We start from the raw sequence: 27,194 nt of genomic DNA, 5'->3' as shown, positions 1-27,194 counted from the left end.
TCTTTGTTTTGCTTTGCTTTTTTTTTTATTTTATTGACACAGAGTCTCCTTGCAGCCATAGGTGTCCTGGAACTTGCTTATGCAGTCCAGGGTGGCCTCTATCTCACAGAGATCCATGATCTACTTCCTTTGTGTCTCAAGTTCTTGGAATTAAAGATATGTGGCAGCATGCCTAGCCAATATTCAGAAGTTTTAAGTGTTTAATCTTCTGTGCCTTCTCAGACTGGCAAGATGGCTTGATAGGTAAAGGTGCTTGCTGCCAAGTCTGATAACGGGAATTCAATCCCTAACATCTCTATGGTAGAAGAAGAGAACAAAGTTTCTGACCTCTACATGTGTGCTGTGGTACATCCATGCCCCCAATAAATAAATAAACAAACAAGCTTGTCTTAGCTTTAGTAACACACTGCATTTTTGGAATAGTCTGAGAACCCCACATGAATTTCCATTTCTATTCTTCAAATCACGTTTTTTTTTGTTTGTTTGTTTGTAAGAATGTTGGCCTCAGGAGTCCTAGGCAGGTTGGGACAACCAGGGATAAAGGCTAGTCTCAGGTGTGCAAAGGCAAGGTGGGAGAGGGGACTGGCTTTGAGGGCTCCAGGGTACTAGACTGAGGAATTGGGTTGGTCCAGGTGCAAAGAATCGGGAAGCCATGGGGAGACTGGGCCAACAGGGAGGAAAATGAGAAGTCTTAAGATTTTATAAATAAAAGTTTAATAAAAGGCCTTATCAATTATGGCCAAAAATATTTCACGTGCCTAGCTTTTAAATAGCCAATGCAAACAACCTGAGTGTTCCTCTGCTTACATGCTTTCTCTTGGGCTGCACTAGCTGTCCAGGGGAAGAGACACAGTCCGCAAGACTATTTTCATTTATCTTGGGAATAAGTCGCCTTGTGGCATCATCACCTCTGTTTGCTTTGAAAGGCACTAGCACCACTTTGCTTTAATAGCAGGACTGGCATTTCTTGGCATGTTCTAAGTAAATGTTCTAAGTAAATAAGTAATTGCTATGAAAAGGACTGAGAGAATCAACAATGAGGTTTTTAATTTAAAAGACTGCTATATTCATGGAAATATGGCCTTACTAATATCCAACTAGGATATAGAGCTAAAAGCAAGCAAGATGAAAGTGCTGACTTGAGCACTGGGGTTAACAGTGCGCATCACTATGCTAGTGTTCGCATCCTCTGAGCCTGTTCTGTCATCCTCCAGCTACCTCTCTCTCTACCTCTGCCTCTACTTTATTGTTCTCTATCTTGGCAAATCATTCACTGAAGAAACCATAAACTCTCTACATCATCTAAGCCACAGTTGAAAGGTGTGACTGGAATGCCATTCATCCAGCAAGTCATTTCTAATTATAAAATCACAGCACTCAAAGGAAAAGTGTCAATTTATAAACCATTTGCTAAAAGCCTACTATTGTAGGTCTTATGTCAGGTTCCTTGACAGACAGTAGAGATAATATCTTACCATCAAGGAATTTATAAACACACGTCAAAGATCAAATATAACAATACATGCTTCAATTTGTAATTCAGAAATGAACTTGATTTCTAATTGTAACATTTCAAATTAGAGCATTAATACCATATTCCAGAAATCAAAAACAATGAACACTCTGAGCCCAGAATCTCTCGGTGCTCCTGTCCTGGCAAGCAGAAAGGTCATCAGTATACGTACAGGGGTGCTCTGCATAGATTGAGTCATAGTCGTCACAAGTGCGAATCCCATCAAAGGCATTTGTCACGCACTCCCACCACAGGCCTCGGCATTTTGAGCTCACCTGGAGGTTGGAGAAGACACTGTGTAAAGCCTTTCATGCAGGTAACTTTGCTTCCCTTTGCTCAGGGGGAGACTCAGCCACCAGGTTTGACAGCAAAGCAGGGTCAGAATTTCAATTACACAAAGCAATGCGTTTTAGAACATTTTCCTTTAAACATCACCAATTAAAGGCTTTCTGGGCCAGGAAATGAATTTACTTCCTGATTCAAGGGGATTTGTGGAAAAATATGTCATGGCTAAGAGGGATAAAAATAAGAATTAAATGTATTCAAAGACCTATGGCTTCTACTAACTTTGAGTCATGCTTTAAAGACAATCCATTTCACTCCCATGTGCTAACATTTACTCAAAAAGAAATCCATAAAACAGTAGATGATAATGTTCATGTTTCAAGTAATATACATTAATTTTCTTTTATTATGGACATTGACTTTCATGAAGTAAAGTATTATTTTACATGAGGTTCATAAATTTAAAATTAGCAAAGAAAACCAATAAATGAAAAGGTATCAATAAATAATCAAGAATGCCCAGTCTTCTTCCTATCTACTATAGTGACATATTACACATTATATGTTACAAATCAAAATTGAATAGAAGCAAACAGATCACTAATTTCATACAATTTAACAGGTATAAACTACTTTTGCTTAGAATAGACCTGCAAGTAACACATGCCTACTTAGAGCTAAACGTCAGCAGAGTCCTGCTTCTTCTAATGCTTTATCTATAGACTATAGATAAAGGCATAGCAGATTGTTCTTACAATAGTAAACATGCCAACAGAAAGTAGTTTCTACTTGATCTCTAGAGATCAAGAATATGCAACAGTGAGAATATGATTGTTGATTCACAATACCTTGGAAATCTTAGAAAAAAAATTAGAGTTATTGTGGAAAATTGAATTTTATTTTTCCCCAAGAAGGAATAAGTAACATAGTCGGGTAGAAAGAGGAATGCAAAAGAGTGGGTACTAGCTGGGGGGGTGCATGCCTTTAATCACAGCCCTGGGGAGGCAGAGGCAGGTGGATCTTTGTGAGTACAAGGCCAGCCTGGTCTACATAGTGAGTTCCAGGACAGCTGGGGCTACAGGGAAAACCTGCCTCAAAAATACCACAAAAATGGGGGCTGGGGGGGCACATTAATATGGTGTCCATAGGAAGGCAAGGGACAGAAAAACACTTTGCAAAGGAAAATCATAGTAAGGAACACACACTCTGAAACTCTTCAGCTTTGATAAACCACTATTGCTTGTAACCTCATTACAATGTTGAATGTGATACCTCTATATAAAGACTTTTTGTGTAAAATATAGTTGATAAAATTAACAATTATGTATTGAGTCTATACTCTTTAAGTATATTACCATGTCATTTATTTTGCAAAGAGATTCAATAAACATTATTCCCATCCATTTACAAATAAGATTGTGGAGGCATAGGGAAGAGATAATGTGGAAGGTAGATCTTCCTTCTTTATAGGTAGCTATAAAGGTAGTCCCTGTATGTATCCCTAAGCCTTGTAGCATACATAAAACTAATTTCAAAAGATTCATTTAAGGCTAAAATATTAGATTTTTAGGAATTGGAAGATAGCCCTGGGTGAAATAGCCCTAACTTGACTCTTCTCTCAGGGCTCTTGTTCTTCAAAACACCACTTTGGATAGATGTCCCTAAGGTCAAATCTGAAAGCAGTGTTCTGGATTTTATGAGTGATTATCTGCCCTAGAGAATCTCAGAGGCCAAAACTCTAATGACGAAAATTCATCTTGTGAAATATCTTGCAACTGATTTCTAAAGAAAGATATGAACACATAAATGATACATGCATAAGATCTAAGCATACATTGATGCTCTTTTTTTTGGTCTTTTTGAGACAGGGTCCTCTTGTAGCCTCAGCTGTCCTGGAACTCACTATGTAGACCAGGCTGGCCTTGAACTCACAGAGATCCGCCTGCCTCTGCCTCCCAAGTCCTGGGATCAAAGGCGTGCCCTACCACACCCGAGGCATTGATACTCTTAACAGTTATGTTGTAACCTTAGGCAAGATCTCTTTTTAAAAAATTTTTAGGACCTTTTACTTAATTTCATGTATGAGGAACTGGTAGAAGAAAGGAGCCAGGGGCTCCTCCAAAGCCCATGTGACCCCTGAGGAACAGATCCTCAAACGACCTTAAGAGTAAAAATAAATTAGTTTATCTGGGCCAACTGTATGGCCTTAAACACCCAAGAGGAAAGTATAACCAAAGATTAAAGAGGCCAATATAATTTTTTAAGAGTCCATATGTATAGCTAAAGGCTACATAACAAGCAACAATGCCAGATAGGAGATACCTTCCTTTGAGTTATTGGCCAAGGTGGCCCAAGGGACTTCCAGATATTAACCCAGCATAGAATTGGGAAAATGAACAGCAGACCCCAATCTTATTTAAAGGAATATTGACAAATGATTGCTCCTAGATGAGGAACAGCTGACCTTCCTAAAACAAAGACCTCTAGATAGGCTGACTAAAGTCACCAGAAGGGCAAGTAGTGGGGAATGGCTTGGCGGGGGAGGGGGCAGACAACACAGCAGACAGTAACAGGGATATCATAGTATAGGGTTCTAGTTGGGGGAGGGAGGCTATGGGAGGGCGCAATCTGGGAAGTGGGTATATAGTTGAATAAAATGGTTTTGGATGTTCTGTGTGATACACACACACGCACACACACATACACAAATCAACAAACTAAAAAAATGTATTATATTTGAGGAGGAAGCATAAAAATTTACATCATGTTAATTAGTAGAGGTGATAAACATTACCACTGAAATCTATCTGATGACTTTATAGACATACACAGGTGCCAAGGATCCAAGTGCAACCGATTATGACTAGTAATAATCAGATACATACAGATTAGAGATGCATGCGCCAACATCTCCGTGTTAGTAGCAAAAACAATGAGTCTTTCTGCAAGGAACAATATATTCTAAAATGAAATGGAGATCTTTTTTAAAGGCTAAAAACTCAATCAATTTTATGTCTTATAAGGCTTATACTGAGTTCAATATTGTATAACTGTACTAATTCAATTGTGAATCTAGAAACTTGCACCTACTTGTGAAAGAGATGTAGTCTTGCTCTGGTGTGTATTATTGAATATGTTAAAGCTGAAGTGAGGGTGTATAAATACATAAAAAAAAATAAAAAAATAATTCTTCAAAGCATAAAAATTTGATCCTTAATAATTAAATTAGTAGATGTGAAAAACATTACCATTGAAATCTACCTGATGACTTTATATCCATGTTCAGAAGCCAAGGAGTTCAGAAAGTAACCGACTGTGACTAGTAATAATCAGATAGACATTAGAAACGCATGTGCAAACATCTTAATGTCAATTTCATTAAAAATGAATTTTTCTGTATGAAACTGTGTATTTTAATAAGGAAATGGAGATCTTTTTTAAAGGTTAAAACCTCATTTAATTTTATGTCTTATAGGGTTTATACTGAGTACAATATTGTGTAACTGTAATAATTCAACTGTAAACCTAAAAATTTACAGCCAATTTTGAAAGAGATGCATCTTAGCTCTGGAAATTGTTATTGAATATGTCAATGCTGTTGTAATGAAATGCTTCTTCTAAGTATGTGGTTATTAAATAAATAATTAAAAAAAAACTGACAGGCATAGCGGGACCTCCAAAACCAGTTTTTATGCTCATACTAAATTTGCTTCAAGGACTTTTAGTGCTTAAAAGTAACTGAAATCATAGTGCCTGTGATGTTAGTAATATAAAGAAACTGTGACAAGCTATTTACAAACCACGGTCATTATAATTATTTTTCCTCTTTCGGCACACACATGTGCGTGGATGTGAACATATGATATTCACCTGAATATAATAAGGAGAAAAGGGCAGTATCTTGCTTTCTAATAAAATTCTGAAAAGAAAAGGTTTTATTTATTTATTTTTTTTTCTTTCTTTCTTTATTTTTTGTCTTTTTGAGACAGGGTCTCACTGTAGTCCCAGCTGACCTGAACTCACTATGTAGACCAGCCTGGCCTTGAACCCAACGACCCGCCTGCCTCTGCCTCCTGAGTGCTGGGATTAAAGGCTTGTGCCACCACGCCTGGCTTTATTATTTTTAATTTATGTTTATGCGTGTATTGCCTGCGTGTACGTAAGTACACCCGTGTCATGCAATGCCCACGGAAGGCAGAAGAGGCTGTTGGATCCCCAGAATGGAGTTAGAGACAGTTGTTAGCTGCCATGTGGGTGCTTGGGTTCAACCAGGTCTGCGGCAAAAACAAGCAGTGTTCTTAGCCACTGAGCCTTCTTTTTTTTTTTTAATTTTAAGTTACTCATCTGCATTAAGGAGGTGATAGGGTGGTATAAGCATTAAAAATTGCTAACATATGGTATAAGTTATTAGTTCAATGAAAATAGTACTAAAGTTCTAGATTCCATGATTTAGTAATAGCTGTGTTGTTTCACTAGCAATGACAGAAAATTCTATATGATGGAATGAATGATAGCCTTCAAAAAGATGTGCCCATGTGCTAATCCACAGAACACATGACTATGTTCCTGTTTGCAGATGCAACTGAATTAAGGCCCAGAAACGTGAGATCACGCTGGGTTATCCAGGTAGATTCTGAATCAATAGATGGCGCTATCTTTGTCAGATGTACACAAAGGAGAAACACAGGCAGAAGGGAAGCAGGTGCCGTTGTGGTGGAAGTCACACAGGTCATGGACAGCTCACAGCCACTAGAATTTTGAAGAGCCCTGGAGCAAATTCTCCCTAGAGCTTTCAGAAGCAATGTAGCCTTGCAAAGACTTGATTTCAAATTTCTGGGCTTTACAACTGTAAGAAAAAAAGTTCCTTTTGTGTTAGTTGAACCAGTTTAAGGTTATTTGTTATGACAGCCTCGGGAAACTGACAGTACAAACAATTCACACTAACCTGCTGTTCCATGAGGGAACACAGGCCTGCACAGAGCACATGTCCTCAGTCTCTTGGCTCCCAAATCCAGCTTATCCTAACTTAATAACATGGACACAAAGCCACTTCCCTATACGCAAACAATGATTGTTTACACTTCCTACTGTCTAAATCAGTTGCAAAACATTCCAGTTACAGGGCACAGGGCCACTCCTGTGCTATGTGATGTAACTCAGAATGCATTCTGAGGTGGGTGTACACAAATCCCTAATAAGAATATTCGGTCTTAATACAGTACTGGCATCAGTTTCAAGGAGATTGATCATTTACCTGCAATGACCATATTTAGAAAAGCAATGAGGTCATTAGAGGAAACAAGGACTCCAGTTTCATTAGGTATTAATGCTCAGGGGCATACTATTAAATTGCTTGGTATTCACACTCAGTTAAAATTCCTGAGAATAGTGTCTGTAATTAACTAAACTTCTGTGTTAATACAGCACTTACTGGAGATGCCCTTAAAGGTGCCTTTGTGCACAAAATACAAGGTTAAAATTTTTTGTTATTTGTCATTTTAGGAAAGCTCTGTTTGCTATAATATATACCCTTCAGTTAACCCAACTCTGAGCTATAAAATGGCTTATTAGGAACCTTTTACAATGCAAGTCAATAGAAATTCTTGAAAGTCTTAAGTTTCATTAAAAGCAGACTGGTGCCTAAAATATCATGGCTAACCTTTCTTAAAGGGCAAAAATTACAAATGTGAACTAATAATTTTGATCTCTCAGGGTCATCTGAATTAGATAATTCTAATTTCAAGTTTTTCCCTTTAACATGCAAATTATACTTTTTATAAATAACACAGAAAGCAATGCTAAAGGAATTTATATTTCACTGGATATGTACTGCTCCTGAAAGGGAGGCATGAATAATCTCCAGCATAAGGAGATGAGTTTTTCCAAGGCATTCCCAAAGCAGAAGGCAGCACATGTCTCCCAACTGCTTGCCAGTTCTCAAAGTAGAGACACAGCAGGAGAGTCCAGTGAGCTGGTTTCCTTCGCCCTCCTTGGTCAGCTGGTCTCCTGGCCTCTGTGGCTGCAGATATAAATGGCTGCTCACATTTAGGTGGTGTATAGGTACTTCTCTGTTGCTGTGATAAAAAACAAGAAACAACAAAACAACAACAACAAAAAAAAACACTGCCCCTCAAAGAAACTAATAGAAGGAAGAGTTTATTTGATCTTACCATTCAAGGGGTAAGAGTCCACAATGGCTGGGGAGGCATGGCCACAAAGGTGGTGGGAGCATAAAGCTTAATGATCTCGTCTTTAAGCAGGCGCAGAAAGCAGAGCACCATAGAAGTCCATCAAAGCTTAAGAACCTCAAAGCCCACTTCCAGTGATGTGTTTCCTCCAGCATGGCCATACCTCCTAAAAGTTCCAAGACCCTCCCCAAACAGTGCCAGAAACCGAGGACTAATGGTCCAAATAGTTGGAGCCTATGGGGGACATTCTCATTCAAACCACCACAGGTGGGCTAGTGTTCAGTCTGTTCCTACAGTCCCTGCATTGTCTGCTTTGCTCCTGAACAACGGCTTCCTGATTCCTCAGTGCGTTTGAATTTTTCAATCCAGGTCTATACTAAGAACAATGCTTTATGCTCTTAATTTAGCGAATTTTTACCCGGAAGTTAAGCCCAACTTCAAAGACATTCTATTTATCCACGAGGCATCCCCCTACCCCATGTTCTTTGTAGTTGGAGTGAATCTCTTCCTACCCTGAAATTCCACCATAATTTGTCTACATCGCACCATGTCCTGTTTGTATTCACTGAATCCCTGCCATGTTTCAATCAACACACCTGCTAATGTGGGAATATAGCAACAACCAGGTAGACATGACTCCTTACATATGTCCCTCCTTGGCATATAACAGCTACTCGGTAGATTTTTACCAAGAAAAACATGTACCACTTTTTCTCAACCCATATATTTGCATACATATGGATGTTACTCTGATTTGACCTCTGAAGAAGAAAATGGTCAATAATACACCTCCACACACTTTTTGCTTCATATGTGTGTTTGTACCCTTTGCATATTTATCTTTTTCTTTTGGTTTTATGAGGCAGAGTGTCAGTCAATAGCCCAAGTTGTCTTGGAACTAACTACTTGGCTCAGGCTAGACTGGAACTTGCAGCAGTCTTCTGGCCTTAGTCTCTTGAATCCTGGGTCTGCAAAGACTGGCTACCATGCTTGGGTTCATATGTGCTTTAAACCAGAATCAACAAAGTAGAACAGCTAAGCCAGGAGCTGAAAGAACTATTTTTTAAACTGGAGAGTTTACAATGATTTGTTGTTACACTAGATCCTGTCTTATCAGCTGTCTGTGATGTGTTCACGTTTTGAGGATGACACTCCCTATTAAGTAATAGTGTTGTACATTAGATCCTTAATCCCAGGATTGGCTTCCACCAAGGCTTCTCTGCTCCGTAGCACTGGAGGTCATGCTATGAAGCAAAGTAATACATGCACAGAAAGACAGCAGTCTCAAGAGAGAAGGACTCCCTTATCTCCTTGTTCATATGTGAAACTTAATGTAAGTTGGAGTAAAATTTTGCATCTTACATTCATCTGGTAGTTATTAAGATACATTTTAAAATATGTAAAAATTAGTATTTGATGAATGGTTTACTCTTAAAATAAAGGCATCTTTAATCTTCACATAAAATACATTTGTGCTTTAAATTGGGATTCTGAAATTCTTACCTTTGTGTTTCAATTTATATTTTCTACTATTCCATGGGATCTATAAGATACCCAAGACAGGAATTTAAAAGAATGAGGGAATAGAACTAAAATGGTCACTATGGATATTGTCTTATATTTATGAGCTACAAAAGGAAGTCAGGGTTTATTTGAAAAAAATCCATTTGAGTTCTCTCTGGGTACTTGTGGAGCTCTAGCTAACGGCCAAAGTGATAAGGAACAAGACAAATAAACACCGGCTGAAATGTAATGTTTGTGACCTTTGTGATCAGATGACTTAATTTGCACACTTGAATTGCCTCAATATTTGGATTTTGATCTAATTTCGTTGTTACATACATTAGAATACTCTCCTTGGGGACTGGAGAGATGGGTCAGCAGAAAGAGCACTGGCAGCTCTTGCGAAGAACCTGGATTTGGTTCTGTACACCCATATGACAGCTACCAATGGTCCATAATTCCAGTTCTAGGGGATCCTACACTCACTTCTTACCTCCAGGGGTATTACACAGCATGAAAGCATTTACACACAGGCAAACATTACATTCCTACATATAAAATGAAATAGAAGTAATAAAATATTTTTTAAAAGAATATGTTCCTCAGAAAGTATAGAAGCACAGCTTGCAATGGTAATTGCTCAGTGACAGAGATCACAGACTTTATTTAAATAATAAATAGGGTTTTTTTTCTTTAAAAAAATTCCCTCTTTAAAGAAGCAGGCAGAAAAGCCTCATTATTTAGGCCAAGTACACTTTTCACCAGTCTTATTAAACATCTTAGTGGATTCGATCTTTATTTCCTTCTTATTGTAAAAATTAGCCGCAATGGGAGAGAAATCACGTGAGGTCCTCTAATCACAGCCACCTAAACATGGCTGGAATGATAATAAACTCTAGAGAAAATCCCACTTCTATGTCTCCCTAGACCAACTTCTTACTATATTCTACATATGTATCCTTATGTTTACAGACAATTGTACCTCTCACCACTCATCAAAGAAGTTTCTTTTTTTGCAACAGATGGAGACTACCACAAAGTTCCACAACTGGTCAAACAGAGAATAAGTGACGGTGAGGTGCTAACCTCTAAGTGGCTCATCTATAATGCAACGTCTACACCAAAAGCTCAAGGACAACACAGGAAGAAGGGGTGGAAAAACATAAGAGCTGGAGGGACAAGATACCTGCTGCTACCTAAGACATTCCAGACATGATAGGGAAGGTACACAGATGAAATCTCCACAATATGGGCATTTTAACAAGATCTGCATAAAGACAAAACCAGTTGTCATGCCAAGGTAGATGGGGGAATTGTCACAGGGTCCCACCTCAAGATGAAAAGCTACAAGCAGTCAATGGATGCTGGGGGGGGCGGGGGTGGAGGATCAGTTTTCTTCAAGGACTAGTTCCCCAAAAGGCTATCTAATCCCAAGTGGGCAACCATAAACACAAACACACACAAGCACCACTAAATGGACTCCATGCATTATGTACATGTATGTGTGTGCATGTATGTATATATGTATGTATGTAACAATAATAAAGAAGAGGACAAGAAATAGAGGAGTTTGGGGAACATGGAGGAGTTGATGGGGGACTGGGAGGGATGGAAATAATGCAAACACACTACTCATGTATGAAATTCTCAAAAATAAAATAAAAATTTTAGAAAGATGAACCCAAAGCATATATTAATTCTTCACATTGCAGCAATGCATAAGATCTTGTTTTTAAAAATGTGGTTTTTTCTCTACAGAGATACTTCTTATTTGGTTTTATGTGTGGTATTCCAAAGATTATCCCATATTATATTATCTCCTATTTGTTCTCTCAGTGATTTGCCAAGTTTCTTAACAATGCTCTATCAATTCCTGAGCACAGATGTACCATGAGCTCCTGTGATAAGAGGCATCAGTGCTGTAGGAAATCATGAGCCGAACAAGACACCATTTGCAGTCTCTAACATCTGCTGGAAGAATTTGAAATCAAAGGGGAAGTATAATGGTATGTAAATAATCAGAGCACATACTTGATATAATAATTTTAATACTTTACGTCTGAGTTATAACATCAATGATGCAAATAGAAATCCCAGGAGAGAACCTGATTATGAGGATGAAATAAATTCCAGTATGAGTAATTTTCTTCTGAAGCCCAAAAATTTAATCATAAGACTGCTTCTAATGCAGCAGTTTCCAGGGAATAATTAACAAAAAATTAACTGAAAATTAAATCATTTGTGCACATATTTTTCCTTCTGATAATGGAGAGACCCACAATTTTTTGAAGAAAGTATTTTTTTTTCTATCCCAATGGCAAAATGAATAACTTCATATCTGGCAAGATAGTTAACATACTAATAAAGTTATTAATCCTTCTTACCTTTTTTCAATGTGAGCATTAACTGGTAGATAGCCTTTGCTATGGGACTCCTTATCTCCCTTATTCCTCTAATCAAGTAATAAACAGTCATAAGTATAAAGCTGGGCAAACTACAGCCCAGAGAAGTAAACAACGTTCCTTCAAGAGGATCAATAGCAGAAATAAGACTAGAACTTCAATCTTCAATCTCTCAGTTCAATGAACATCATACAAAATGTCATCTCCTCCCCCAGAACAAAAACAAAACAATGAACTGTGAATTAATCATTATGTATCTGACATTTATTGGCTGATTGTGCTCGCCTGGTGCAGTGGTAAATACTTTGGATACACAAGCTCATTTAATCCTCATGAGAAGCTTATGTCCTACGGGTTATCATTCTCCCCTCATAGACGTGGCGAGTGAGATTTAATCCATGGTACATCTGCTGTCGCGTGTAGCCACAGACTCCTCACTGAAGAACTGTTTCTCTGCTACCACGTGTTGCAAAGTTAAGATGGAAAAAAAAGAAAGACCTTCCAGGTAACGTGTTCCATGGCTTCAGTATAGAAACTCAGCGTTCCCCACGTGAGCTCTAGGTGAGTGATGCCATAACCCCACCAGTGACCCCAAAATAGTAAGGTGGATTTCAACCTTGGCTTCTCCCTCCTCATTACCTTCTTTCCCACAGGCAGTGAATTACTGAGCCCATTAATCTGAGTTTCCTATTTCTTTATGTATTTCTCCATGCTTACTATCCATGCTTTAGCTGACAATTTAACACACCTGGGAAGAGTCTCAGCTGAGAAATTTCCTCTGTCATACTGGCCTTTGGACATGCCTGTGAGCCATGTTCTTGATTGTTGAGCGATGTGGGAGGGCCCGACCCATTGGGAATGGTGCCATCCTTAGGCAGGTGGCCCTGGGTGATATAAGAAAGCAGGCTGAGCACGGGTCAGAGGAAGCAAGCCAATAAGTAGCACTTCTCCACGGTCTGTACTTCAGCTTCTGCCTCTAGGTTCCAGCCCTGAGTACCTGCTTTAGATTCCCTTGATGATGGACAGTGAGCTATAAGCCAAGTAAACCCTTTCCTCTCCAAGTTGGTTTTGGTCACAGCAACAGAGAACCAAACTAGAACATTGCCATTACACTTCACCATCATGGTTTCCCTCCTGGTTTATGCAACTCTTCTAAATGTTCTTCCCATAGCTCATTTTAGTTTTTCCAGTCATCCTCTGTAAGTAGCCAGAATAACGAATCTTTCTGAAATGCATATATTTGCCTACTTTAAAGCAGCCTTGCCTATGGGTTAGAACCTATATTTTACATAATACCTTAAGCCCTTGATGACTCAGCCCTATAATTTCCTCACTACACTGGAAAACATATACATTGACACAAATGTACAATGTTATCATAAGTAGATCTCTGTGCATTCCATCTTCTTGGTTAGAATACTCCCTATTTCTGCTCATTAGCCTGGATTTCAGATGTCTTTCTCCTAAACAGACTCCAGTGATTACCTGGAGTTGCTCTTTCCCATAGCATGTCTCATGCCATAACTGTAAATGTATGCTCAGCAATCTGTATCCCTCACTGCAATGGGAATCACAGATGCTTGAGACTTCATGATCCTCATAACCTACTAAGGTACCAGGCAAATAACAGATATTAAGGAATATTTGTGGGGTGAAGAAAATAGGGAAAATGTAAAGATAAAAGGAAATGAAGAACTTCGAGAGAATAATGAAGAGGTTTTAAAGGAAAAGGAAATGAGAGGGAAGGAGGAGGGAAGAAGGAGGATGGAGAGACAGAGTCCAAGAGACTTAGTACAGGAAGGAGGGAAGGTAGAAACAGTACATGGAGCAAGAGTGAAAATGGGGAAGGGTCACACCAAAATCCTAATGGAAGATTTTCTGGGGAAGATCCGGACACGTTTGTTAGCTAATCATTTCTCTAGGGTTACAGGCAGGTTCAGGGTCTAAATAATAAAGAAAATGGCCAAAAAAGAACCCAAGAAGAAACTGAGTTCAAGTCCATCTTATAATTGAGGAAAATGAACTGAAGACAGGGGTGATGTGCCCAGCAGAAGGCAGTTAGCATGGGTTAAGAGGTGACCAGAGCAAGTTCTCAGCACACGTCTTCCCAGAGACTACTCAATGACAAGAACAGGAGAGCAGCTTCAGGCCTTTGATTTGTGGGTGTGCCCATCACATTTCTGGGCACTATTTCTTTTGTCTAGTATTTTTATTTAACATAAAAACTTCACTTTCAAGGCAGTGTCAGTAGTGAAACCCAAGAATATTTGAGCTCCTTCTGCCTCTTGCTTTGTGCTCCATCCTCTAACGAGCTCTGGGCTCTTCCTCTCTGCACTGTTCAGTTTGTTACACTGTTCTGTCATCCAAAGCCCCTGCTGCCATTTCTACCTTTTGAAATCATTTGCATTATTTGGAGGCTTTGCTTGAGAGTCTTTTCTTCCACGAGACCTGCTTCAGTCTGCCCAAGATAGAAGGAGTGCGCTATCATCTCTGCCCCAATGATACCTTTCTCGAATACTTTTCAAATGAACTTTAGTATAGTTCCATTTGTATCCTTTTTCTGCGCTCAGTCTTCTCTCTAGAACGCAAGATGCATTTCTGCTTTATCTATGCCTCCCCCATAAGATAGTAACAGCACTTCATGACCTACATTTTATATATTTGACAAGTTGATTAAACCATGGAACCAATTTTCCATGCTTATAGTAACATAGCTATGAACCATAATACTTTTCTACCTCCTTAAACCTTCATGGGTATACTTTTACTGGCCAATTGTTTTTCACGGACTATTGTTCAATTGTTCTTTAAAGAAGTGAGCTGCTAGTGTGGACCAGTGGTGACACATAAAGGCGAGAAAAGAGTATAACTGGGTCAGTAACTACCAGAACCTTTAAACTTTTATGAGAAATGATGACTTATCTTGGCCTATTGAAAAAGTGATTAGTACAAGAGTTTCATGTCCCCTTAAAAATATTGACAAATCAAGAGCTAGTTGAAAGAAAAGGGGGCACCATGATTGTAATTCAGCTTCTATGTGCAGGCTTCACTTCATGGGGACACATTTCAATGATAGCAAATAGGACAGGCGTTAAGAAATACTAACTTTTCTGAGGTTAGGCGGGATTTGCCTGAGTGAGTAACCTAGACTGCTCAGTTCTTTCATTTGGACCATGGCTATTCTTCTGTACGCAGATGGAAAATTGAGTAACAAACTGAAATGAAGTAAAGAAGATGCTAAATGCTGGGCTCCCATTCTCCCTCTCAGCAAGTCCAATTCTTCTGTACACTCTGTTCCTAACAGGGAACGTTAAAAACGCTGTCACTTTAAGGAAAAAGCTTTTAAACTGTTTCAAAAATATTTAAACAATGACTTTGGATGAGGTTTTGCATATTTTAAAAACATTTTTTGAAACCTAATTTAAAGTGTGCTCAAGTGCAAAATATTTCTCTATTGATCACCTAGGACTAGCAGTCCAGACAGCAATGGATGGACAGCGGCAGACTGTTTTATGTGTACTCTCCCCTAAGCGCTGTTCCAAGAGTGTGGTTTTTCATTACTGCCCAAATGAAATGCATACCTGGACTCACTATAGGCAGATAACGCAGAGGACTCCAATTTTCTCACAGTTTTAAAAATGTAATTTTTCCAGCATTAAGGAAGTATCTACAACTCTATTGGTTTTAAAATGCCACATAGAAATCAGAAGAAAATTAAGCACACAAAAAAACAGAAAAGAATTCACAGTGGAAAAATTGTGATTTTGTCATCTCACTCCAACTGAGAGTTTATGTTAGTATTAAAATTAAAACATGTATAAACTTCACACCCCCTAGTGCCTTTCTTAAACTTCATAGACACAACATGATAACATTTGTTAGAATAAACATTCCTTTGGGATGTACAGAAAAGAGGAGCTAGTAATGCTGTTGTCTGAGTTCCTGACACACCATTGCTTATCTTACCTGCATTTTCCTAAACCTGATGAAAATCAGATAATTTTAAAGTTTTGATTTTTTGCTCAGGTCTATTTCTTTCATATCCATCTTGCCATAGGAAAAGCATTTGAATTTTCCTTCTTTTGGAATTCCTTAGTGAGAAAAATAAAACCCTGAAGTGTAAATTCACTTACTCATTAGAGTCAGTCCCAAATTGCAACTTATTTTTAAGAAGCAAATTGGTTAAATCCTACACCAGCCCTCAGAATGTTTTCTCATGCTTAAAATAACAGTTTTTTATGCTTGACCAATGAAGTAGGTTTCCTGTGCCTCAGATTATTAGCCTCCATTAAAATGTCTATCACAGAACTTTCTAAGTGCTGTCATCAAGACTACCACATCGATTTTGGAAAGGAAGGTTGTGATCATAACAGTACTCTGCTTGGTGTATAGCAATGGAACGGGTCAACTTCTGGAAGACTCTGGGAGGAATTATGTTATTACACTTGTGAAAATTTATCCTTAAGAAAGTAGAGAGATTACCCAATTAGCTCATCTGTAAAATGGGACAACAGTACCTACCTCACAAATTAGTGTCAGGGTTAAATAGACCAAGAGTATAAAGATTCAGTAAAAATCAGTCCACCCATGATAGTTATCTTTGTTTTTGTTAACCCTGGGGAACATACTGAGGTTTGTGTTTGGCAGTAGAGCTGAAAGAAATTTTAGGCTGAATCAAAAGACAAGGCTGTTGGCTTCTTACCTCCAGAGAGTCATCTGCATTCACCATCCAACAGTCTGTCCAGGTGGCCACGATCAAAAACACAGTGGAGGAAAAGGCCAAGAAGCAGGCAGCGTACTGAAGGAGATCTCTCATGGCAGCAAGCATTCTGTCCCGAAGGGACACATCGGCAGACACCAGCCCTGGGCCCCCTGAGAGCTGAAGTGCTGTTGGTCTCTGTCGCTGGTACCTGGGGATGAGAGAACACAGGTCTTTTACTTTTCCTCACACCCCACTTGCAAGCTCCTTAAATTGCAATAAGAATTGTGCAAACAGGCTGTAACCAAGCAAAAGTCCTGGAGGTCACTATCCAGCAGCAAGTCTCCAATCAAAAGCCAGGGCAAGGGAAGGTCTGAGCACATTGTAGTGCAAGAGAGAAGGAGTTCAGACCCTGGGCTAATGAGTAGTGACCAACGGCCACAATCAGTCACAGAGGCCAAGATGGAGGAAGGAGGAAGGGTCCCAGCCTGGGCTGGGGCCTGTAAACTGATCTTTCTCAGGCCCTTGCAAGTGTGAGCTATTTTCCTCCCCCTCAGAAGGCAGCCCTACGCTTGACTGAATGCGATTTTATTGTTAGGACTAATTTAATATTCCCTGACTGCCTTAGACAGACAAGCTACTAGTAAAAGTATGCTAAGCAAGTCTTAGCTCAAGGGAGTTTGCATTCCAAAGTGTTAGGCCAACAGCTCCCAAGAAGGATCCCTAGCCAGCACCCAGGAGGCAGGGCCAGGAGCCTAACTTTCAGATCAGGGGCTGGCGATGAATGTGCATCTGTCAATTACTGTTTTATTTTCAATGGACACATAACATTCATACATATTTATGGAGAAGAATGTGGCTTGTTACTCTTCAGTTAAAGGAAAACTTAAGCACCTGTTTTTTAACAACAGAAAAACGAAAAACTCCAGTATTTTTCAATAATACCCCAGATCTACAAAAAGTACAAATCTACAAAACGGAGATTGTTTGGTGGTTCCTTAGCACAAGATATGCTCTACTTGACGGTGCGTGTGTGTTCAGCTGGTTTCCTGGTGACTTATTTTTAAAAATATTAGAGAAACTATACTAAATGAGTTAAAGACAGGATATCATTTAAGCTTCAATAGTACCATAAGATGATATCAGTGTTCCCATTTTACTGAAACCATGTTCTAAACAGTTGATCTATACATTTCTGAGCAAGAGGTTACACCAGGGTTGTCTGAGTTGAAATACTCAGTTGTAAGTCAGTACAGTCATTGTGGAAGGCAGTATGGAGGTTCCTCAAAAACAAAAAGCAAAGCTGTAAACCAGCAATCTGCTGGGTAAACACTGGAACAAAATGAAGCCAGGGTCTTGAACAGACATCTGCTTTTGGCTGATGGAAATGGCCTAAGCCTCCATTATCTGAAAACTAAACAGAAACTGTGTTGTCTATTTCCAGTGCCATACCTGAAGAATGATGGAATCCTGATGTTGCAGTGGCAGGGATGAGACTGAAGGACTCATGTAATAAGTCAGGCACAGAATGACAACCACCACATCACATGAGCTGTTTCTAGAAACCCCCTGAAGCTAATTTCAAAAAAGAATAAAGTAGAATGGAGGTTATCAGGGTCTGGAAAACACAAAAGCAAGGCTGAGGGAGAGTTTAGACCGAGTTATAGAAAGTAGGAGTGACACAAGCCCAGTAAGATGACTACAGCTGCCATGGTACAAGCTCCAAAGTACGTGGAAAAGAGAACAGAATGTCTCATCACTGAAAAATGATCAGAGTTGATGTACGCTCCGTGGCTATATGTGAAGCTTTACTTATTTTAAAGTTATCTCTTATTTTGCCTATCTTATATTTATTGATAATGAGTTTGTGTGTGTGTGTGTCTGTGTGTGTGTGTGTGTGTGTGTGTGTGTGTGTGATAGGCATCTAAGAGTGTGCACACATACATGTCGTGTACTTGGGAGGAGATCAGAAGAGAACTTTCTGGAGATACTTCTCTTTCTGCCCTAGGTTCCCTAGGGATGGACCTTAGGTCATCACACTTGCCTAGCAAGTACTTACACCTCCCAAGCCACCTTGCTGGTCCTGGGATACTTCTTAATTGACCACTACTTTCCTCCCTTATGAATCAAGGTATAATCTGTTGAATTGTATGTGCATATATACTGATTTTTTATTAATGCTAGCTTTTTGGTGGTACTGAGAATTGAACCCAGGACTTTGTTCATGCTCACTTAAGTCTTCCACACTGAGTCATTTCTCCCTTATTTTTTTAAATTAAATATTTTTGACTTTCTTTTCTGTAACTCAGGTTTTCCTTCCCTTTTTTTCTACCGTTTTAACATTTGTATCTCTTCATGTACATAATTATTGATGGTAAAGTTTACATACTGAGTACATATTTGTCTCTTCATTAATCAGTTCATTAGGAACACTTTTAATTTTCCTGTTTTGAAGCTTTGGGTTCCAGAACAGAAAAGTAACATAAAACTATTATCAGAGACTATTTAAAATCAGCCTCTCATATTCTCTCTTAATCAAGGTTTGACTCCATTTGTGTCATACCACCAGACTTACTCTTTGCAAAGCTAAGGAATAATTTATGATTTACACAAATACTGAAAGGCAGTGGACTTTTTTTCCCAAACATCTTGAATAAATCACATCTTTGGAACTTGTTTTGTATTTATTGTTTTGGCAAAAGAAATCCCTGTCATGTTCAGTATAATTAAGAGCAAATCATTTGTTTAAAAAAAAAAAAGCTTTTATTATTAGGTATGGTGGCACACACCTTTAATCCCAGCTCATGGGAGGCAGAAGCAGGCCAGTCTCTGCAAAATAGAAACCAGCTTGGTCTACATAGGGAGTTTCAGACCAGCTGGGGTGCAGGGAGACCCTCTCTCAAGAAGACAAAATAAATAAATAAAAATGAAAAATAAAAAATAAATAAAAAGGTTCTTTTCAATAACACACTTTTGTCTTTTATAATTTAGATTAAAATACCTTTTGACAAATCAATAAAAGAATAGAATTTATAGTAACAGTTAAGGGGAAAATATAATATGACCATGAATTTCTTATATTATTAATTTTATTCCATGAATTAATGCTTTAAAATGTATATACAATGAAAAAAAAACATACCCTAGTTGTTTTTTAAAGTGTATTTGAACATGGTAGGGCCAACTGCAGTTTAATAGACACCTGAGTAGGTAGCTTTTATGACTGAATATTCCATAGGCACTAGGTTTGTTTCTTAAATGCTTAAAGTACAAATATTACTGTTTTGGGTTCATGAGATAAACTTCTGTGTCAGTTCTGAACTATGGTAGTAAAAACGCATTTCACATGCTTCCAATGCAACAGAGAGACTGCAGAAAAAAAAGAGAAAGAAGGACAAAGCTACCCAAAGAAACCCCTCTAAAAGGAATCAGTTATGGAGATAACTGTTTCCCCAACAGCTCATGCAGGGATTGCCTTTTCTACCCCCCATTTAAAAGTACTTTTTCCACAGCAATTAAGGTAAAAGGCTAGCTGGCAAAAATGAGAATTCATGAAAATATCTTTCAAGAATATATTAAAATAAGGGCTGGAAAGATGGCTTAGCGATAAAGAGTACTGGCTGCTTCTGCAGACTATCCTGTTTGGTTCCCAGCACCCAAATGCCAGCTAACAACTGTCCATAGCTCCAGTTCCAGGGGATCCAATGCCTTCTTATGACCTGCACAGGCATTGTACAACATGGTGCATTTATATATACATGTAGGCAATACACTCCTACACATAAAATAAATAAATTAAAATTTAATAAAATTTTAAAAGAGTATATTAAAATAGGGCTGGGGATTTAGCTAGTTTGTGAAGCGCTTCCCTAGTATACACAAAGCCTTGGGTTCAGTCCCTGCCACCACATAAACAGGGCATGGTGGTGCATATGTCTAATCATAGCACACAGGAGGTGGATATAAAAGGATCAGAGCTTGAAGATCATCTTTGGATACATATCAAGTATGATGCCAGTCTGGATATGTAAGACTGTCTAACATCAACAAAAGAATAAGTAAAAAGAAACAGAAATATTATATTAAAATGTTAAATTCCTTTTTTTTTATTTTTTGCTTCTTCACACAGTAGTGTGACAGCACCGGCAGCTCGGCTTCTATTTTCATACTTGGGCAAATCACAGTCACATGTCTACAACACTGAACAATAATAAAATGGTTTCTCATACTCATGAGAACCACTCAAATGTTTACAGAACACTGAATAATATTAATATAGCTTGACTATAACAATTCAGCAAAATAAAATGAGCAAGACAATATTATCTCCATAATAAAGTCTTCTTGAGAGATCAGCATGTCTCCTGAGAAACTAGGGGACCACTGGCATTCGGAGATATCTCCCCAGCAAGCATTCTTGCATAAACTTTCTCTAGAGACACAAGACTTTCCAGACATACATGCTCAAAGTTCAGCTTAATTGAACAAGACAGGGACTCCCTGTAGCCCCAGCTGGACTGGAACTCACTATGTTGACCAGGCTGCCCTCGAACTCTCAGAAATCTGACTGCCTCAATCACCAAGTGTATTTTTTAAATCTGTTTTTGTTGAATTTTTCTGTATTTCATACAAAACATCTCAAACCATCTTTATCATCTTTATACCCCCATCTCCGCTGTCACCCTCCAATAACTCCCCCCACACACACACACTGAGGACCATATACTGTGTAACCCCTGTAAAGGCCCACTGTGTCAAGCCAGTGTCAACAGATGCTCCCAAGTGCAAGTCCATCCACTGAGGTCTAGTCAGCCTATCTAGAGTCTCTTGTTTGAGGAAGATCAGCTCTTCTTTACCTAGCAGCAATCAGTTACCAATATTTCCTCAGTTAAGATTGGGGTCTGCTGTTCATTTTCCCAGTTCTTTGCTGGGTTATTGTCTGCCTAAGTCTGAATAGGACTTGAGTATGCAGACACCATTGCCATAGAATCACATCAGCAGGTACCCAAGATCTTGTAGGACTCCATTTCCATATGGTCATGCACCTCCTCCCTGGCTCATGCTATCTTTCTACTCTTTCTTCCATGGTGGTCCCTGAGCCTTGGGTGGGCAAGGTTCAATTTAGAAGTCCCATCCAAGGACCAGCATGAGGGCAGACTCTTGATCTGTACTCTTTGGCCATTTGTGACATTTTATGTTTCTGGCCCTCCACTGCATGAGGGAGCTTCATTAATGAGAACTTAGAGATTCATTAGTGTCCTCTTCTGTTCTATGTTCCATGAGCCTTAGGTATAGAGGTTACATTGTAAATGTCACTTAGCCTGGGAAATTCATAGACAAAGTCCATGTGTGACCAGTGTGGTTCTTGGTAATAGTCTCTGACTGGTGCAAAATGAGCTTCTTTGATGAGTGGTGACTGGGATGTTTGTCTGTTAATATAAGGATAGTAACTTGTACATAGTAAGAAATCACATTAGTCTAGAGATGTGATGGTCTTGGGTTTTCTCTAAGATCCACTCCAGCCATGTATATTTGGTTATGTTTACAGTACCACACTTGAGTTTCCTCCCATTGAGTGGGATTTTAGTCCAATTATGTAGCTGTTGATTGCCCTCAAGATAAAAGTGCCATTAGTACACTAATGTCGTATGCTATGCTGGCCACTGATGTGGTTATTAGGTCTTGAAGCTGGTGTTGGATCATCCATTGATGTTTTCCCTTGGCAACTTCATAGCACTCTCCAAAGCTATGAGAGCTAGCCTTCAGGGGAAGTGGTTTCAGATCAGTTGCAGCTCTATTGGTCCAAATCCCATGTCCAAAGTATGTTCTCTCTTCAGCAATGGGAGCTCACCTTCAAGTTCTTGGAAGCCAGCAAAGGTGGGCTCAATTACTCAAGGTAGCCTGAGTAATTTTGGAAAGTCTCTTGGACCACCCTGGCCAACAACTCAAATATAGGTTTCTCCTGTCTGGTACTGTTTCTTGTTATGTAGCCTTTAGCTATACACATGGATTCATGCAGAGATAATGTATGTGTAATTTGTCAGTAGGTTGTTGGACTAATATGATTCCCTCTGTTTTTTTTTAAACTAGCTATACATTATTTATCTCTCCTCTCTCTCTCATGGCCTAACCCTTCGACCATGGTTTCCCCATTTAAAATGTCCCTATTTCTCCCTTGATAATACCAGTCTCCTATGATCCCACCTCTCTAGAGGTCCTTCTTTCCCTTTATCCCCAAGTTTCCCTGTATATTCCTCCCTTCCCCTCTATCTATTTCTTCCTTAGTAACACCTGTTTCCTACTGTTATTCTCTCTCAGGTCATTCTTTCTCTTTACCCCCCTGGTTCCTTTTCATTATCCTGGTTCCTATAGTTATATATGGATACATACTCACTTATAAGGATTTGATGCTAGGATCCACATATGAGGGAGAACATATGTCATTTGGTTTTTCTGATTCTGTGTTACTTCATTTAGTATAACAGTTGCTAGATCCATCCATTTACTTACAAATTTCATGATTTCGTCTTTCTTTACTGCTGAGTAGAACTCCATTATGTAAATGTATGACATTTTCATTATCCACTCATCAGTTGAGGGACACTCAGGTTGCTTCCATCTCTTGGCTATTGTGAAAAGAGCAGCAACAAACATGGAAGTACAAGTGTCTCTGCAGTAGGATGAGTTCTTTGGGCATATGTCACGGAGTGGTATAACTGGGTCAAATGGTAGGTTCATGTTTAGTTTTTTAAGAGTTCTCCACACCGCTTTCCATAGGGGTTGCACAAATTTGCCATCTCACCAGCAGTGAATGAGCATTCACCTTTCCTAACATCCCCACTAACATTTGGTGTCATTTGTTCTCTTGAACTTAGACAGTCTGGGATAAGATGGAATCTTAAAGTGGTTTTCATTTGTATTTTCCTAATTACTAATGATGTTGAGCATTTTTTTAAATATTATTTTTTTAGGAGAAGCATACCTTTTAAGATGTTTCTTAGCTACCTTTATTGCTTCTTTCAAGAGCTCTCTGTTCAGATCCTTAGCCTATCTTTTAATTGGGTTACTTGGTTTCTTGATTCTTTGTTTTTTGAGTTCCTTGTATATTCTGGATGTTAAACCTCTGTCAGATGTGTCACTGGTGAACATTTTCTCCAACTCTGTGGGTTTTCTCTTTACTTCCTTGGTTGCTTCTTTCGATGTACAGGAGTTTTTAGTTTAATGGGGTCCCGCTTGTTGATTCTAGACCTTAATTCCTGAGCAATTGATGTCCTGTTAAGAAAAACCTTTCCTACACCTATATCTTGCAGGTTATTGCCAATGCTTTCTTCTAACAGTTTCAGAGATTTGAGTTTCATATTGAGGTCTTTGATCCATTTGGAGTTGACGTCTGTGCAAAGTGAAAGATAAGGTTCTAGTTTCAGTCTTCTACAGATGGAGATCCAGTTTTGCTAACAGCACTTGCTCAAGATGCTGCTTTTCCTTCAGTGAATATTCTTGACCCCTTTGTCAACTATCAGGTGGCTGAAATTGCATGTACTCCTATCTGTTTCTTCAATTCTGTTCTGTTGACCTATGGGTTTATTTTTGTGCCAATGCCATATATTTTATGACCACAGCTCTGTAATATAGTTTGAAATCTGGTATAGTAATGCCTCCAACATTGCTTTTTTGCTCAGGGTTCCTTTGACTATCTGGGGTCTTTTGTGCTTCCGTATGAATTTTAAAATGTTTTTTTTTTCCTAATTCTGTGAAGAATGTCATGGGGATTTTGATTGGGATTGCATTGAATCTATAAATGGCTTTTAGTAGGGTGATCATTTTCACAATATTAATTCTTCCAATCCATGAGCATGGAAGGTCCTTACATCTTCTGGTGTCTTCCTCAATCTCTTTCTTTAAAGAATCAAATTTTCACTGGAGAGGTCTTTAACATCTTTGATCAGGTTTATTCCGAGATAATTTTTGAGGGTATTGTGAATGGGAGGATTTCCCTGTAACCTTTCCAACTGCTTGTTATTGGTATATAGAAAGGCTACTGATTTTTGTAGATTAATTTTATAACACGCCACATTACTGAATGTATTAATCATTTCTAGGAGTTTTATGGTAGGATTTTTGTCATCTCGTAGATATATTGTCTTAAAAAGGGATATTTTGACCTCTTCTTTTCCAATTTTTATTCCTTTAATTTCCTTCTCTTGTCTTATTGTTCTAATAAGAGTTTCAAGCACTATATTAAAAAGGAGTAGAAATAGTGGACAGCTTTGTATGGTTCCTGATTTTATTTGGAATGCTTCCAGTTTTTTTCCCCCATTTAGAATGATGTTGGATGTGGGTTTGCTGTATATAGTTTTAATTATGCTGAGGTATGTTCCCTCCAGTCCATTTCCCTCTAGGACTTTGAACATAAATGCATGTTGAATTTTGTCAAAGGCCTTCTCTGCATCTTGAGATGATGATGTGGTTCTTGTCTTTGAGTCCATTTATATGATTTATGATGTTTATTCACCTACGTATATTGAACCATCCTTGCAACCATGCAATACAGCCAACTTTATCACAGTGGATGATCTTTTTAATGTACATCTGTATGCAGTTTGTAAGGATTTTGTTGAGAATTTTTGCATCTATGTTCATTAAGTATATGGGTTTATAGTTTTTGGGGGTTTTTTTTTGGTTGTATCTTTACCTGGTTTTTGTATTAAAGTGATGCTGGCTTCATAGAAGGAATTTGGAAGTTCTCCCTCTGTTTCTACCTTTGAATAAATTAAGTAGTATTGGATATAGATCTTCTTTATTTATTTATTTTTTTGATGTGTAAATCCATCTGGTTCTGGGCTTTTTTAATCAGGAGGTTTTGTATTACTGTTTCAATTTCTTTTTGTGATATGGGTCTGTTTAAGCTGTTAGTCTCTAGGAGGAGGAGGAGGAGGAGGAGGAGGAAGAGGAGGAGGAGGAGGAGGAGTACCTTGTTGATTGCCATAGGAGGAAGTAATTGGTTTCTTTGAATGTTCCCTGGGCTGGAAAGGGACTAAAATCCATTGGGTTGAAGCTTACTTGGTATACAATTAGTCTTTCTGATAGGGAAACTATCTGGTTGAGGCCATCTTTTGCTACTAGTTTTGGAGTGGGTCTAACAGGATCTTTCAAGTTTGGGTCCCTATGAGGCTCAAAATGTCAAGACAGCACATGAAATATTAGGTCTTAGAGTAAAACATTTCCACTCATTTCATAGTCGATCCCTAACTTGGGTTGGGACATCCTCATAATTTAGCAATGAGTATCTGCTACAAAGGACACCCAGGCCCCAGTCCAGCACAGTTCTACCTGAGAACCTTTGGATGATGTCCATGCCTTGTTGGTTGTTGAATACTTTGACTGACGTCCCTGGAAATAACCATAGCACAGTAGATACTTTGACTCACAGCTGTTTTCAGTCCTTCTGCTTGCCCAAAGTCCCTGGGATATTTATTCTGCCATTGACTGTACACTTAGCTGACCTGAACAATCCTTATCTTTCTCCTCCTTTCTCTTTTTTTATAAAAACTTTACTGAGAGTTTCACACATACATATAAGGTGTTTTCATCAAATCCATGCCCACTCCCTCCCCTTCAAAATTTTCCCCTCTGAAGAGGTAGCCATAAAATCTTTTAAGGATTAGATACAAGCTCCCAAATACTTTTTGACATTTTTGGCCTTTGGAACAGAGTATTTTGCTAACAGGGCCAAGGACATTTTGACTTTTAGCCAAGAAACTGGCTACATTTCTTTGGGGTCTTTTTACCCTAACTGCCTAGCCATTACCTACCTCCTATTCTTATCACGCCATCCTCTGAAGGGGTTACTAAAATTGCCAATAGGGAATAGGGACGCAGACCACTCTGCCTTCTTCCATGCTGAACAGGGATGCAGGGTGAGGCAACTGGAGTACCCCTTCCTGGGTCTATCTAAAAGACTCCCAAATTGCATAACTCTTGTCTCTAAGGGGAAAAGAAAGTCCTTGAATCGTGAATAGGAGATGTGAAGGAGAAGTAAAGGCAAGAGTAATTAGCATTACAAGTTCTAGACAGGGAACTAGAAAAAAGTCAGAACAGGGCAATTTTCAAATGTTAATATGAGAGTCCATTGGAGTGTCTTGACAAGGGCTTCCAAAAGCATCCTCTATGGGGTTCTTCCTCATTTTTCTTTTGTCTTCCAAGGCTGGACTAGTTGGCTGAGAAGAGTGGCTGGATACTCAAGTGAGGGTCCAGTGACCCTGCTTGACAGTCCTTTAATGAATGAACACAACTGTCAACAAGCCCAATTGTAACTATGTTTAGTGATCAGGCTCAGCGGAATTTGTGATGATGGTAGTTATTTCATGCAGAGGGGACTGCTATATAGCATGGATATAGATCTTTAAATGTCTGGTAGAATTCTGCTGTAAATCCATCTTGTCCTGGGCTTTTTTTAGTAGGGAGATTTTGTATTACTGTTTCCATTTCCTAATTTGTTATGGCTCTGTTTAAGCTGTTGGTCTCTTCTTGGTTTAGCTTTGGTGACTCCCATGATTTTAGATACACATCCATTTCTTTTAAGTTTTCAAATTTAGTAGCGAATA

The 27,194-nt window shown here is 38.8% G+C and overlaps 1 protein-coding gene across 1 annotated transcript in view; it reads right to left on the bottom strand.

Annotated features, from left to right (window-relative positions):
* Window positions 1–16,973, bottom strand: part of Cldn16 (claudin 16) — a 25,506-nt gene extending 8,533 nt beyond the window's left edge. Inside the window, 4 exon segments of the mRNA XM_008839699.1 lie at window positions 1,686–1,788; window positions 16,594–16,725; window positions 16,727–16,846; window positions 16,848–16,973. Coding sequence (XP_008837921.1) covers window positions 1,686–1,788; window positions 16,594–16,725; window positions 16,727–16,846; window positions 16,848–16,973 — 481 coding nt within the window.
* Between the last annotated feature and the right edge of the window lie 10,221 nt (window positions 16,974–27,194).

This window comes from Nannospalax galili, unplaced genomic scaffold (assembly GCF_000622305.1).
Source record: "Nannospalax galili isolate Female #2095 unplaced genomic scaffold, S.galili_v1.0 scaffold559, whole genome shotgun sequence".
Classification (NCBI taxonomy): Eukaryota; Metazoa; Chordata; class Mammalia; order Rodentia; family Spalacidae; genus Nannospalax; species Nannospalax galili.
The sequence above is the reverse complement of the archived record's forward strand: the minus strand, read 5'-3'. Positions and strand labels throughout refer to the sequence as shown.